The sequence below is a fragment of the Furipterus horrens genome, unplaced genomic scaffold, assembly GCF_987537825.1.
Source record: "Furipterus horrens unplaced genomic scaffold, mFurHor1.1.pri manual_scaffold_13, whole genome shotgun sequence".
In the NCBI taxonomy this organism is placed as follows: Eukaryota; Metazoa; Chordata; class Mammalia; order Chiroptera; family Furipteridae; genus Furipterus; species Furipterus horrens.
Window position 1 is genome coordinate 41,149,847 of NW_028327183.1, and position 15,359 is coordinate 41,165,205.

The 15,359-nt window shown below is 53.0% G+C and overlaps 1 protein-coding gene across 1 annotated transcript; it reads right to left on the minus strand.

Annotated features, from left to right (window-relative positions):
- Nucleotides 1–347: 347 nt before the first annotated feature.
- On the minus strand, nucleotides 348–14,398 carry TGFB1 (transforming growth factor beta 1). The gene is made up of 7 exons (XM_090260603.1): nucleotides 13,555–14,398; nucleotides 10,396–10,556; nucleotides 9,050–9,167; nucleotides 7,347–7,424; nucleotides 7,050–7,200; nucleotides 1,297–1,450; nucleotides 348–804 (listed from the first exon to the last, which is right to left on the minus strand). Exons 1-7 carry the CDS (start codon nucleotides 13,907–13,909, stop codon nucleotides 646–648), a joined length of 1,176 nt encoding a protein of 391 aa, XP_090116729.1. The 5' UTR covers nucleotides 13,910–14,398; the 3' UTR covers nucleotides 348–645.
- Nucleotides 14,399–15,359: the final 961 nt, after the last annotated feature.

Here is a 15,359-nt window from a genome sequence, read left to right on the forward strand (position 1 = left end):
CCCAAGTTTATCCTCACTCCCAGACCTTTCCTTCAATCCTCCTACCAAGAACACTCTCCCTCATCCTCCCCCAAGCTACCTTCAAGTCCCAAATGCCACCTCCTCCAAGAAGCCCTCTGTCCTCCAACTGCCACTCCATCCTGCTTTCTTGTCTCCATGCCACTTATTATGTCAGTCTCTTCCTCAGAAAGTAGGTTCCTGGTGGGCAGGAACTATTCCCTTAACCTCTCTGGGCTTCAGTTTCCTCACCTTTAAAGTAGGTATTATTAGCTCCCAGTATCTCAGAGCTTTGTTATGGTGATTAAATTAGTTAATTAATGCAGGCACTTAGAACAAGACCCAAGGTGCTCAATAAATAAATCTAGTGTTTACCAGAAGTACATGCAACATAAGAAGTGCTTGGTAAAGTGTCTGAAGAGGGGCAAATGGATGATGGAGAGAGACTGGAGGAGGCCGATGGAGCGGGGGGTCCTGAAACAGCTGTAGTGAGACTCCGTCAAGCGCCCAATGACACAGAGAACCCAGTCCTCTCGCCACCTTTAATGGGCCCCCAGGTGGACTTGGGGGCCGATGTCCTTAAATACAGGCGGGCGGGAGGCGGGGCCGGGCCTGCCGGTGGGCGGGACCTGTGGGAGGGGTGGGGCCTCAGCTGCACTTGCAGGAGCGCACGATCATGTTCGACAGTTGCTCCACCTTGGGCTTGCGGCCCACGTAGTACACGATGGGCAGCGGCTCCAGCGCCTGCGGCACGCAGCACGGCGCTGCGGACGCGCCTGGGTTGTGCTGGTTGTACAGGGCCAGGACCTGCGGGCGGGTGGGCGGTGTCAGGGCCGGGGTCGCGGGGAGAGTGCCCCCACCGTACCAGCCGCTCCCCATCTCCCTAGACTCATCTCGCCAGTTAGGTCTAAATCTCTGCCTCTCCCCGTTTCCCACTCTTGGCCTGTATCTCAGTCTTTCTCCTTCCGTCCTCCCAACTCCGTCTCTGTATCAACTTGTGCCCTCCTGACTTTTTCTCATTCTGTCTCTCGGTTTCTCTTTCTCCTTCCTTCTTGCGTCTCCCCTCGAAGTTCCTCTTTCCCTGCGAGTCTGCTCGTATCTCTATCTCCCTCCACGCCGCGTGTCTCTTAACTGCGCAGACTCAGTCTGTAGCTTCTCTCCCGTGTCTTTATCACTCCCTCCTCTGGTTTCCCTGTCTCTATTTCTCCTTCTTTCCTCATTTCATCTCCGATTGTACCTCTCCGTCCCCACTCCCCCTGCCTCGGTCCCTGCTACCTCCGGCCGGTGTGCCAGACGCACCTTGCTGTACTGCGTGTCCAGGCTCCAAATGTAGGGACAGGGCCCTAGGCAGAAGTTGGCGTGGTAACCCTTGGGCTCGTGGATCCATTTCCAGCCCAGGTCCTTGCGGAAGTCGATATAGAGCTGCCGCACGCAGCAGTTTTTCTCCGTGGAGCTGCGGGCACGGGGTGAGGAACCCAGGTCAGGAGGGCAAAGGGGCCCCACAAGGGCTGGCCATGCCCCTCCTCCCAGGGAGGGGGGGCGTGTGTGTGTGTGTGTGTGTGTGTGTGTGAGTGTGAGAGAGAGAAACGGAGACCCTGTCCCAGCACCATCTCCATCTCCGTCTCCCTTGCCCCCCCCCCCGTGATAACAACAGTCATAGAGTACTGATAATCACCCATACTGATAAAGCACTTCCCCTAGTCAAGCACTGTGCTAAGAGCATCATAATAAACAGTATCTCAGGCAATGCTCAAAACAAACCTGTAAGAAGCCAAGTGACCATCCACAGGGGACAGTTAAATAAATCATGGCACATTTACACACTGGGACATTAAAAACACGGAGCAGCTCCATGTGTACTGATATGTTCTATGTGTGCAACAAATGTTTGTCAAACTATTGTGTGCTGGGCTGGGGTCCACAGGGGACTCAGGAAGGACAAAACAGACAGAAATCCCTGCACTCTGGGGCCACATGCTAGGGACTGTCATGTTGCTCCTCTGCTCCGTCTCACTAGGGACAAATACCAGAAGTCTTCACCATGAACCACAAGGCACTAATGGATCAGACTAATCTCAACTTCCTCTCCACTCTCACTCTACTCCAGCCACACTAGTGTCCTCACTATTCCTCAGACAATCCTACCCCGGGGCCTTTGCACTTGCTGTTTCCTCTGCCTGGCTTGCTATTCCCACAGATACCTGCTCTGGCTTGTTTCTTCATTTCCTTTAAATATATGCTCAAATGTCCTCCACTCAAGGACCCTCTCTCCTAGAACACTGCCTGCCATACATTTGGTGCCCAATAGTGAAACAAATGCATATCATCTCTTTAGAGAGTCCTTCCTTCCTATCCAAAATACCAATCCAAATGACAATTCCATTCAGTGTAACAAAGCATTGCAGGTATGCAAGAAAATATTAAAATGTCTGGCCCTGACTGGCATGGCTCAGTGGTTTGGGCATCATTCCAAAAACTGAAAGGTCACCTGTTTGATTCCTGGTCAGAGAACATGACTGAGATGCAGGCGAGGTCCCAGGCTGGAGGTGTGTGACAGGTAAAGGATCAATGTTTCTCTCCCTATCTTTCTCCCTCCCTTCCCCTCTCCCCCAAAATAAATAAATTAAATCTTTTTTTAAAATGTCTGTATTTGAAGTGGGACAAAGTCTTTAAAACCTGTGGAATCTGGATAAGAGTTCATTATACTATGCTGGTTGTTTTTATGTACATTGAAATTTTTCATAATAAAAATTAATCAGAATAGGAAAAATAGTCTCTGATATCTTTCTTTCTGTCTCTTTTCTCTGATTTAGTTTCCTTCTTAAAACTTATAGCTGCTCTTTTATTTGTTAGAGATTGATTTGTTTATCTGTTCATTATCTGCCTTCCTCTGGGGACTAGACTGTCTGTTTTGTCCCCTAACGTATCCCCAGTGCCTACACAGTGCCTGGCACACAGTAGGCTCCTTGCAAATACTGGATATATAAATTAATTGCTCAATACATTATGTTTTTAAAAAGCACATCGGGGAATAATGGTGTATAAGATGCTACCATTCTGACTCATGATCTCGGTTCCATGTTCAGATCACAGACCAGTCCTTCCAAGCTGTGACCCAGGCTTCTGCTTGCCTGAAAGGCCCTGAGCATTAAATGTGCAGGCCCCTGGGGCCATGGCTGAGTGGGCAGGGAGCTTGGTTCAAAAGCTTTACTCATGGGCAGCCAAGAACACTTTATATTCCATAGCCGTAACATGTGAAAGAAACACTGTGCAAAGCTACAGGTACATTATGATCCAAATTCTGTTTTGCATATAGCAACTGGAAAGAAATACATTAAAATGTTCACAGCGATTTTTTATATGTGGTATGATGGGAAATATCTTTTATATTTATATGTCTATGACATCTATATTTAGCATGATGGGTGATATCCTTCTGTCCTTTCCAAATTCTCAACAGTGGATATATGTTACTTTTAGAATCAGAAAAGAAATGAAAAGAAAACGTAGCCCCTTTACCCACACACACACCAAATAAAACTCCACCATTTGGACAAAACAAATATATATATGAATATGTATAAGTGTCTCGTGCAGATACTCTCTGGAAAGAGACACAAATATCATGAAAGTGGCTGCCTCTTCAGAGAGGCTGAGGGTCAGAGCTGGAGGATCTCTGAGATCCTTTCTAGATTTGGTCCATGTGCATGTATTTATCTACTCAAACATTAATCAATAGAGAATTCATCAATTAATTTCAAAACCCTGCAAGACAAGCCTTATTATTACAGTATTCCCATTTTTAAATTCTTTTTTATCTTTTGATTTGAGAGAGAGAGAGAGAGAGAAAGAGAGAGAGAGAGAGAGAGAGAAACATTGATTTCTTATATGTGCCCTGACTGGGAATTGAAACTGCAACCTTGGTGGGTCGGGATGATGCTCTAGTCTAACCAACTGAGCACTTGGCCAGGGCCATTATTCCCATTTGAAGGATGAAAAACTGAGTCTCACAGGAGAAGGATGTTGCCTGCTCACATATAATGTGTAAGGGGTGGAGTCAGGTTCACAGCCAAGTTCACAGTCAGGTTCACAATCAACTCTGTGCCACCCCAGAGCTTGTGGCCTCATCTGCCAAGCACAACCATGTCCACTCAAACAGAGGGGAAAGAGGTGATAACACAGGATGTCCTGGGCAAGATCTTTCTAAGAGCCACAGAGCCCTGAGAAGGGAGCCAGGAAATAGATCCCTGAGCCCTGTCAGGCCCTCCACAGTCTGGTTAGGGCTCAGTTTCCCCATCAAAGATGTGGTAGATGTTGAATCAAATAAGATGCTGATATCCCGTGGGCCAAGGAGGTGTCAGGAAGTCTATGTATGGGCTTAGAGAGGGTCCTGAGGCCCCCAAACCATATGCACATATATGTGTATATATGTGCATACATCAGGGGGAAAAGGTTTCTGACTTTTGGTCTCTCAAGGGGGTCCTGGACTCAAACGTGGAAGACCCACTGTCCAGAATGATCTTTCATTTCTGGTCCAACTCTGGCTGGGATTCTGAAGTTCCAGCAGCAGCATCACATGGGAACTTGTGGGGAATGCAGATTCTCAGGCCCTACCCCGGGCTTCCTGAACCAGAAACTGGGGGTGGAGTGGGAGACGGCAGGTCAGATTTAACAAGCCCACCAAGTGACCCTCAGGCACTTACACTTCCAGGGCTTGCTGCATTCCAGGCCCTGTGATACACATAGTCTGGGCCCCTGTGAAGCTCTCTCCCATCCAGTCAGTCCATCAGGACCCAACAGGGCCTGATGAGTGAAAGAAATCATACTGGGGCCCCAGGACAGGCTGAGGGACCTCATATCCTCCTTGGATGCTAGGGAAGGGGTCACAGAACCTTCCCAGTGGAGATGGTGTTTGAGTTAAGAACAACAAGGTGATGTTTGAACCTCAAATATACCCTAAAGGAGAGAATATTATATCCAACCCTCATGTCTCCATCATCCAGCTTCAACACTCAACAAGTCATGCCAACTTCACTGTATGAGGAGGGACCCAAAAACCCCAGAATTTATTTATAAAAAATTGTTCAGTGTTTCTGCCGTTTTTTGTTTCACCTCTTCCACATCGGCAAAACAGTTTGCTTTGAGGACTTTTTTTTATTGGGGGAAACAAAATATGTCACTCGGGGAGAGATCAGGTAAATAGGGAGGGTGGGGCAGAGCAGGTCATGCCGTTTTTGGTCAAAAACTGCTGAACACTTAGCGCGGTGTGGGCAAGTGTGGCTGCAAATCGCCCATCATGAAATGGGTGAATGCATTGAAAGAGTCTTCAGAAAAATTCACTGAAGCCAAACGCAGTCTCTCACCACAATGCCTGCTGGTACACTGATACAGACGGGTTCCTAGAACACTGACCTAGTGGGGGAAGCCTGTCCTACAAGGGACCCGCCCTCCAGAAGATAATTGTGGAGGTTTTTTTTTTTGGTCTCCCCTCATATCTCTACCTCTACCCACTTCCTCTTCCCCATATCATTTCACCCATAAATATTTCCATATGTATCTCCAAGAAATTCAGGACTATTTTAAAACATAACCACAATACCACATAAGAAAAAGTAACAATAATTCCTTGATATCATCAAATATCTAGTTAGAGTTCACATGTCCCCAGCTGTCTCATAGACATCTTTTCTTTTTTGAGTCTGCAAAAATAAAGATCCAAATAAGGTCTACACGCTGCAGTTGGTCTATATATCTCTTAAGATTCCTTTTAAAATCCACAGAACCATCTCTCTGTTTCCTGCCTTTGCATTGCATTTGTTGAAGAAATCAAGTCAGGTTTCCCACAGTCTACATGTTGCTGACTGCAGGCCTGTGGTGGTGTTTGACATGGTCCACTATCCCTGCATCTACGGAAAATCGTCATTGGATCTACCATCTTGATCAGCTTCAGGTTCAATTTTTATTTTTTGGCAAGACTTCCTAGGTGCTATTGTGTCCCTCTCAACAGAGGCTGGTTGCCCCTCTTTGTAATGTTATTAGCTGTTGGTACTCAAGACCTCAATCTGTTCATTCATTCACAGAGCTGCTGAGCTGAGGGTAGGATCTGGAAGGAGCTGAGGACTAGCCTGTGACAAAGCCCACAGGCACCCTTAAAATATTAAGCAGGGGAGGAACAGGGTAAGATTATCATTCTAAATTAACAACATTCTAGCTCGGAATTTTAACATTCTAGCAATCCAACTTTTCAACTTTCTTAGACTGCAATATGCCAGCCTCTCAGGACTCTAACACTGCAACAGCATTTCCAACTTTCTAGGAGTCCCACATTCCAACTCTCGAGGATCTTGGCATTCCTGAATTCCAATATTTCAACACAGCGTTCCAACATTCCACAGTTCTGAGCCTATCATTCAAGAGGTCCAAGCTGCCACTTTCTAAGATTCCAGCCTTCCAAGAATGTAGCATTCCAAAACTGAGCCTCGACACTCTAGAATGCCAGTATTCTGGCTCTCTCCAATTCCACTTGTGAATGCTACTATTTCCACCCAGGATTCCACCATTCTGAGTTTAGATGCGAGGACTCCAATCTGCCAACACTGGAGAGTCCAACCTGTCAATGGTACAGCAATCCAACAAGGGCAAACTTCCAATTCCAACTTCTAGGACCCCAGCATGCCTTGAGTCCAACACTGTCAGATTTCAATAATTAACAGTGAATTCTAGCATCCTAGAATCCCACCATTCTAGGACCCCAACCTGCCAATAATACCGAAATCGAACATGGTGACCTTCCAACATTGCATTCCCACATTCTCAGTGTTCAACATTCTAATAGTCTCTGATTCCCACACACCAACAAGAAAACAACCTGATCTCAACCTTCTAGGACTCCCAGGTCGCACATTCCTACATGCTAGGCTCAAACCTCATCCCCTGAGTTTTCCAGGCCGAAGGAGATACCAGCCTAAGCGTAGTACCAGCCAGGTGCCCACCCTGCAGTGCTGGGTCAGCCCCCCCCCCCCCCCCCCAGGCTGGAAGGCCTTACTCTTCACCTGAAGCAGTAGTTGGTGTCCAGGGCTCGGCGTTGCCGGGAGCTGTGTAGATGCTGAGCTCTCTCCAGCGGGGTGGCCATGAGAAGCAGGAAGGGCCGGTTTATGCCATGAATGGTGGCTAGGTCACCCCGGAGGAAGCTGGTACTTATTCCTGTTTTAGTTTGGGAGTCGGTGGGGTGGGGGGTGGGGTGGAGAGACACATACACTCTCAGATGGTGAATGGGGCATGGGAAAGGGGAGGAGGTCACAAACACACACACACTGCACACGGTGCCAGGACAGAGGGGTGGGCCTCACCATTGATTTCCACATCAAGTTTGTTATCTTTGCTGTCACAGGAGCAGTGGGCACTGAGGCGAAAACCCTCGATTTCACCTGTAGGAGTGAGGAGAGGGGAGCCAGTGTGAGGGTGTGGCTCATGCAGCCCTGGAAGGAGCAAAGCCCTGGATACTCCTTCGTGCCCCTCTTCCTGCCTCCCCTCTCCTTGCACCTTCTTGCTCTAGTTCTTTGCTTTGCTGCCTCCTCTGCCTCCAGGTTGCTGTTCAAATGTCACCTCCTCCAAGAGGCCTTCCAGGAATGTGGCCCCACTCCCACTGTGACATCACCTTATTTTCTCCACAGCACTGACCCTCTGAGTCCCTTGTATTTGGCTATTTATTTCCCCCATTGTTCTCAGGGGAGAGCAGGATGAATGGGGGCAGGGATCCTGTTTTCTTGTTCTCTGCAGGCTTGGCCCACAATCATAAAAACAAACATCTATGGAGTGCAGGAGTACACGTGGGTGCCAGGCCTGTCCAAAACACTCTGTGGGCATTATCCCCTTTAATCCTCACCAAAGCTACCCATTTTCCACAAGAGGGTGCCCAGATGCAGAGAGGAGGTGACCTGCCCAAAGTGGGAAAAGGCAGGGTTGGGATGCACACGCACTCCAGCCTCTTAAATGAATGAGTGGATTTTCTAAGCTCCTACTATGTGCTGGACCCTGTACTGGGTGCTCTGGACTCAGCAGTGACCAAGACAGGCCTTTGTCTAGTGGCCCCAGATACTCCTCCCAGTGTCCAGCTGCTCCCTAACCCCCATCTTTTCATCTGGTCAAACCACCACTTATCCCATGAGTCTCGGCACAATCACCCCTACCCTCAGGAAGCCCTCCCAGACCACCTCCTCCACATGGGTTTGGGTGTCTGCTCTGGGCTCCCCCAACCTGGCCCTGATCATTCTGGTCATCACTGCCTGCTAGAATTTTGACAAGACTTCCTAGGTGTCTAGAAGTAACAGTGGGCCCCGTGAGGACATGACCTAGAAGTCGTCTTGGTTACCACTATCTCCCTTGCACCACCAGCACTGGGTCAGGCACAGAGTAGGGACTTACTAGCATTTATTGAATGGAGGTATGACTAAGAGGGAAATTGGGAAAGGAGGTATGGGCCCTGTGGACTCGGCTGGAACAGGACAGACACCACCCTCTTCCAGACAGATAAGGTGGTGTGTCAGGTGTCCCCAAAATCAGGGCCTTTGCATGGTCTGTCCCTCTGCCTCCAACAGTCTTGCTCCTCCTTCTTTTCTGGGCTGGTTCCACTCATCCTTCAGACATCAGTGATGATGTCCCTTCCTCCAGAACACTCTCCTTGATTGCAGGTTGGGCAGCCACCTCCTCTGGGCTCCCCATACCAGGCCTGCTCACTCTGGGTCATCACTACTTGGTTTACAGGTCTTTCACCTCCTTCCCCCCAGTCCAGCAATGGACCATGAGCTCTGTGAGGGCAAGGATTGGGCTGTTTTTGGCACAGCTGTGTCCCCAGGATCACCCAGCACAGGGCAGGTGCTCAGGAAATGAACCAATCCATTAATCACTCAGGTTTGAGTGTCTGGGAGGAGGGCCAGGTCTTGCCTCTTTGGGACCAACATGGGGAGGCGGGGTGCTAGGCAGGGTAACTCCAGGACAAACAATGGGGTTGACCGCATTGCAAAACAGGATGGGGCAGACAAGTGGTCCTCACCTCCGTGGCTCAGCCACTGCCTCACGACTCCAGTGACCTCAAAAGACAGCCATTCAGGCGTGTCGCTGGGGGCCAGCAGCTGGTTGCTGAGGTAGCGCCAGGAATTGTTGTTGTATTTCTGGGGGATGATGAATGGGAGGAGAGAGATGGTGGGTAGATGCTGCCACAGGCCCCCACATCCACTGCCTGCACCTCCACTCCATCTGCTCTCCTAAATGGACCTTCAGAGAGTCCCTTGGACAATCTCCTCCCAGATATCCATGCTGTGGGACCCCCCAGGGGCCACCTGCACCACAGCAAGCTCTAGGCTGGGGGTCAGGGTACTGGAGCGGCTCAACCTTGGTCCCTGACCCCTTTGAGGCCATGCAAATTACTCTCTTTCTCTAGGACTCAGTTTCCTTGCTGGTGAAATGCCAAGTCCCTTTGAGCCTAGACAGCCCACAGTGCTCAGATTTTCCTGCAGATGTCCTGGGCTTCACTCAGCATACAGTTCTGCAAATTTGACCCCCTGTATTCTGAGCCTATAATTTTCTAGGGGCCTATGTTAGGAGTCATTCTATAACTCCAGGGTTTGGTAGCATCCCAAGAATTACACAGTCAATGAGCCTAAGAAGTTCTAAGAGACTAACATTCTACAAGTCCAGGAGTCCAGCATGTCGCAACCTAGAAGCTACAGAAACCTGACGTCATGTGGAATGATCCCCTCCAGCTGGAGAGAACACTCTAGGGGCTGGGAGCATACAGCTAGGTTCTCTGGATACCCAGAAGTTAACACCAAAGTTCCCTTGTAAGAGTCTACCATCTACTGTTGAGTCTAATGTTCCATATGATGTGAATTCTAGGCCACTTGACCTTCTAGAGATTCCAGCCATTCTGGAGGCCTCAATCTTCCTGAAGACTCAACATTTTCTAGAACAGAGCGATCCAAGAGACCTCTCTGTGATGATGGAAATGTTCTTTATCTGCAGCGTCCAAAATAGCCACTAATCACATGTGACTACGGCCGCTTGGAATATGGCCAGCGAGACTGAGGAACTGAATTTTTTGTTATATTTAATTGTGTTCAACTTAAATGGCCATATGTGACTAGTGGCTTCCATATGGGACAGAGCAGGTTGAGAATCCCCAGCCTTTCTAGAGATTTCAACTTTCAGGAGTTCTGCATTCTAGAATCCAATTGCTAAGGTTCCCACCTTCTAAGTGGTTAACATTCTAGGGTGCTAGAAGTCTGAAGGTTTCAAAGAGCCCTGTGATTCCAGTTTGTGCACCTCCATTCTTCAGGGTTTGTCTGTGTAGACCTTGCAGCCACGGGTGGCCCGGTTGCAGCACCTGGCCCATACCCCCACCTGGTATAGTTCCACATGCTGCTCCACTTTCAACTTGTTCCTCTGCAGGCGCAGCTCTGCCCGGGAGAGCAACTGGGGTTCCGGCACTGCTTCTCGGAGCTCCGACGTGTTGAAGAACATATATATGCTGTGTGAGTTATGCTTGAATGTCTCATATATTTCTAGGCAGAAAGAGTGGAGAAGGGGGTGTCAGAGGTATAGCAGGGGCAGGGGAGCTGATGCACCCCAAATAGAAGAGGGTGGGCTCCAGAGTTGACAGCTCTGGGTTAGAGTTCGATCCTGACCTTGGGAGAGTGGCTTGCCCTCTCTGGGTTTGTTTTCTCCTCAGTAAAACCCTTCTCTCCCACCACCTGTAAAGTGCCTACTTAGTACAAGATGGCAACAAAGTATCTGTCTCGCTTGCTCAGGCTTCTCCAGCGCTTGGAGCCTCAAATGCAGTTACACAGTCAAGGGCAATTGGGGCAGACCATACCTCTGCTGCCTCCCAGCTCTGTGACCTTGGCAAGTCACATTCCCTCTCAGTACCTCAGTTTCCTGCTATTCTTTGGAAAGTAGCAACCACATCAAGCTCCCTGTCTTCCAACCCAGGTTCTCCTAACTGAAGCGCTGTGTAACTTTGGGCAAGTGAACCTCTGTGCCAGAGTCTCACCTGTAAAACCAGAAGAGACTGCAGGATGAGAGTATGGAATAAATGAGATGATGTAGGTAAAGCACGTAGCACAGTCTGCCCACAGCAGACACTCTAATGTACGTGTTAAAGCACTACTTGCCAGGCACTATTCAAAGCACTTTGCATTTGAAATTCACAACAACCCCATAAGGAAGATACAATTATTACACCAGTTTTATAGGTGGTGAAACTTGGTGAGACCAAGTAATTTGCCCCCAGGTCACATAGCTAAGAAGCTGCAGAACGGGGATTCAAATTTAGGCATTCTGGTTCCAGAGACAACCCCTACCTTAGGCTATGCCACCTTCTAGCTAACGAAGTGGTATATTATTATTATTACTATTATTATTATTATTATTAATTGCTTTCTCCCTCAACTGGTTAGAAAAGGCAGAGTCGTTCTAGGTAGGAATGCAGGAATGGCTTGGGGCTGCAGGCGGGGAGAAAATTAGGAAGTGTTTTCTAGTCCAGGGAAAGTTGGAGGTTGGGGTTGAGGGGACAGGCTATGAACTCTTGGATCCAGTGGGGCATCTGCTTTAGGCCTCTGAAGTGGGGAGGGGAGGGGGGTGAAAGCAGAGAGAGGATCTGATGAGATCCTCTTCTGTGGGCCCCCTTCCTCTACTCCTCCCCACTCTAGCCAGGCCAGTCCCCTTCCCTGCAAATAAGCATTATCTTAGCCCAAGGGTTACTCAGCAACCCCCAGAGGAAGGGTAGAGCCCGGCGTGCAGGGACAGAGAGAGAGGAAGAGAGAGAGGAGGGAGCAGCGAAGGGCGGGAGGGAGAGGCCGCAGGGACCGGGAGACGCGGGGAGGAGGTGTGGCGGAGAAAGAGCGAAGGACAGGAGAGAGAGACGGAGGCCGCTGGGGATGCCGGAGACATGGAAGGGCTGAGACGGGAGGCACACTCACGGGGAGTGAGGCCTAGGGTTTGGGGGCCAGGTGGAGAGGATTGGAGGTACCAGTGTTAAATCTCTACAACGAAGGTGAAGCGATGACGGAAAAAGTGAGATAGAGACGTGGGTGAGGATGGGAGTTATTTGGCTCTAGTCTCTACCAACTGGGCAAAAGAGTGGGCTGGGGACCCACAAGTCCACCGCCCAAGAGGGAAAGTGAAACGAGGGGGAGGGGACCGCCCCATGCCACCGGGCTCCTTCGGACGCCTGGGTCCCCGCAAGGCCGCCAACGGGGCGGGCCCACCGTAGCTCCGCCCGGCACTGGGGTGAAGAGGGCGGGAGGCGCAGCCGCTGCGAGGGCGGGGACCGGACCTGCCTCGTCTCGCCCCAGGCTCCGCGCGCGATCCCCGCCCCCTGGGGCACGGGAAGGAAAGGGAAGGGAGGGCGGGCGCGCAAGGCGGCCGGACGCTGGGGTTTCCCCAGCCTCCCTGAGAGGAACTGGCACTTAGGAGTCCAGATTCTCAGCCTTTAGCTCTGCGGGGTCCTCTTCCGCCCTTCCGGACGCGTAACTCCTCCCCCCGCGCGTGGCACCCACGTGGGGGCTTCCTCACCCCGATCTTGCAGAGTCGCACCCACCCACGTCTCCCCCTGCGGCGCGACCTCACTCACTCAGCCCACTCCCTTCCAGCATGCAGCGTGAGGGCTCGCTGTTCCCAGCAGGGCCCGGGTCTCTCTCCGCCACCCCCTCCAGGTCCGCCTTTCCCACGCTGTCTCCCTGCTCCGTAACACCTCTTCCCACGACCCCAGGGCTCAAGGTTTCCTGGGGGCTTCCGCGGCTGGCCTCCTCATCGCACGTCCAGATCCGAAATACCCTGGGCACCTCACCGCGCATCCCCGGCACCCCCCGGGGTCTCAGCTTGGCCCCTGCTAGCTTCTCCCTCCCTACGACCTCGCGCCCCTTTCTTCCCAGGATTTCTCACCCCCTCCCAGCCCCGCTCTGCACGCCCCCAATCCCGCGTGTTCCTCGCGCCCTCTGCAAAGCGGGTCCGCTCTCCATTTTCCTGGCACCTCCAAAGGGCCTTGAATGTTGAGGATGGACTTTATACTGAGGGCGTGAGGGAGCTTCTCTTCACCTAACTTTTCTGAGCTTCTTGAATCTTCCCGCCTCACGACCCCTGAGCTCCGGGTCAGCTGTCTCTCTCTACTGCCTCTCCTTGCCCCAAACTGGGGTCTTCGCTTCTTCCAAAGCGGGCTCCCTCTCTGCAGCCCCCATCCCACGACCCCCGCACTCTAGTGCACCCTGGAACGGAAAGTTTTTCTACCCCTCCCCCCGCAATTGCTGCTCTCCCTCAAGGGGACGCCCCCACTATCCCGCATGTTCCTGTCGGCCTCTGGAAGAGGTCACTTTGCTCACTATCTTCTCTTTAAGACCAGATACCTGCGGGTTAGGAAGCTCAGCCCCATCCTTTTTGGGACCCCTTCCCACGTTCCCGGCGCCCCCAGGGGTTCCCTTCCCCCGGCCAGTTTCCTCCTCCGACCCAGCACGCCGGCGCCCCCTGCGGGCTCCCCTCCAGGGTCTCCGGCCCCTCGGAGCTCACCGTGGCCTTTTTCCACCGTCAGCACGCGGGTGACCTCCTTGGCGTAGTAGTCCGTCTCCGGCTCGGGCTCCGGCTCGGCGCTCTCCCCGGCCACCCGGTCGCGGGTACTGTTGTAAAGGGCCAGCACGGCCTCCGGCAGCGGGCCCGGCGGCACCTCCCCCTGGCTCGGGGGGCTGGCGAGCCGCAGCTTGGACAGGATCTGGCCGCGGATGGCCTCGATGCGCTTCCGCTTCACCAGCTCCATGTCGATGGTCTTGCAGGTGGACAGTCCGGCGGCCGGCCGGCCGGGCATTAGCACTAGTAGCCACAGCAGCGGCAGCAGCAGCGGCAAAAGCCGCAGCCCGGAGGGCGGCATGGGGGAGGCAGCGCCCCTCGGCACTGCCGAGAGCGCGAGCCGGGCTAGGGTGGGAAAAGGGAGGCCCCACCCCTCCTGGGATTTCGGGGGCTTCGGAAGAAAGGTAGGAGGGTTCGGGGTTGGGAGGGAGAGTTGAAGTCCTCAGGGAGAATGGAGGGGAGGCTCTGGTGGGTGGCTTCTTGTTATCCCACGGAAAAACCCAAGATCGGAGTGATCTGGTACCAGAAGTGGGTGGTCTTGAATAGGGGAGCTGAGGCAGGTATGAGGGAGATCCCGGAGGAGAAGGATCCTTGGATTCGTGGCGGCTCAGGAGAGAGGCTGGGGCAGGGGAGCGTGCAGGGGGTGCGCCCGAAGTCTTGGGTCAAGTCTTCGTGGGAATCGGGTTTGCGTTTCCTGAGGGCTGGTCCGCAATGGGGGCGCCCGGGGGACGCCGTGTAGGGGGCAGGGAGAGAGCAAGCGTCCGAGGCAGCGAGAGGGTAGCGATCTGGGGTCCCCAAGTCCTGTCTCCTCGCGGGCAGCGCCGCGCCGAGCGGTCCCCGCGCCTCCGGCTCGCAGCAGCAGCGGAAAGTCTCAAAACTTTTTTCCTCTTCTCCCAACCAGATCGTCCCTCCTCCCGCTCCTCCTCCCCCTCCTCCCAACAGCGGTGGCGGCGGCGGCAGCGGCGGCGGGGGCGGTGGCGGCTCTTCTCAGACTCTGGGGCCTCAGGCTGCTCCTTCCTTCGCTCCCGGCCGAAGCCGGCCCCGCGGGTGGCTCCGAGCCGGGGGGGGGGGGGGGTGCCCCAGAGGGGGCGTCCCCCCTGCCCCGGGCCGTGGGCCTCCCGGTCTAGAGGATCCGCGGCGGGAGGAGGGGGTGGGATGGCCCGGGGAGCGAAGGGCGGCGGCGCGAGGACCGGCTGGGCGGCGAGGGGGTTTTGAAGCCTCCCGGCCCCACCCAGGAAGCGCACGGGGCGGGGGCAGCCCCCAGGGGAAGGGCATGGGGGGGCCGGACCACGGTCCTCAGCTCGCGTGGGCGGGCTCTGAGGGGGGTCTCCTAAGCTTCTGGCACCTCGGCCCCGCCCCATAAACAGGGTGCTGCCTCCTGGCGGCTGAGAGCTACCAAAGCGGGCGGCCCGAATGCGCGTGGCTTTGATGGCTGTGCGTGGGGTCACTGAGAGAATGCAGACCTGGCGGGAAGGGCTCGGTGGGAGGATGGGAACAAAGAGTACAGGGGATCAGAGGAGGGGACCCAGAACGGAGAGACTGGGATACTGGGGCAGAGGGAGAGAGGGCCACAGAGGAAGGGAATCCCAAGGGGAGGGGTCCATAAGGGGGCACCCTGAGTGCGGAGGGGGTCAGAGCTTGAGGCAAAGGATGGGGGAGGCGAGTCTGTCAAAAAGTGGGGGACAGAGAAAGGAGGATATGAGTGGGAGGACAGGGCACAGGCCACCTGACAGGTCAGGAATTCAGGAAGG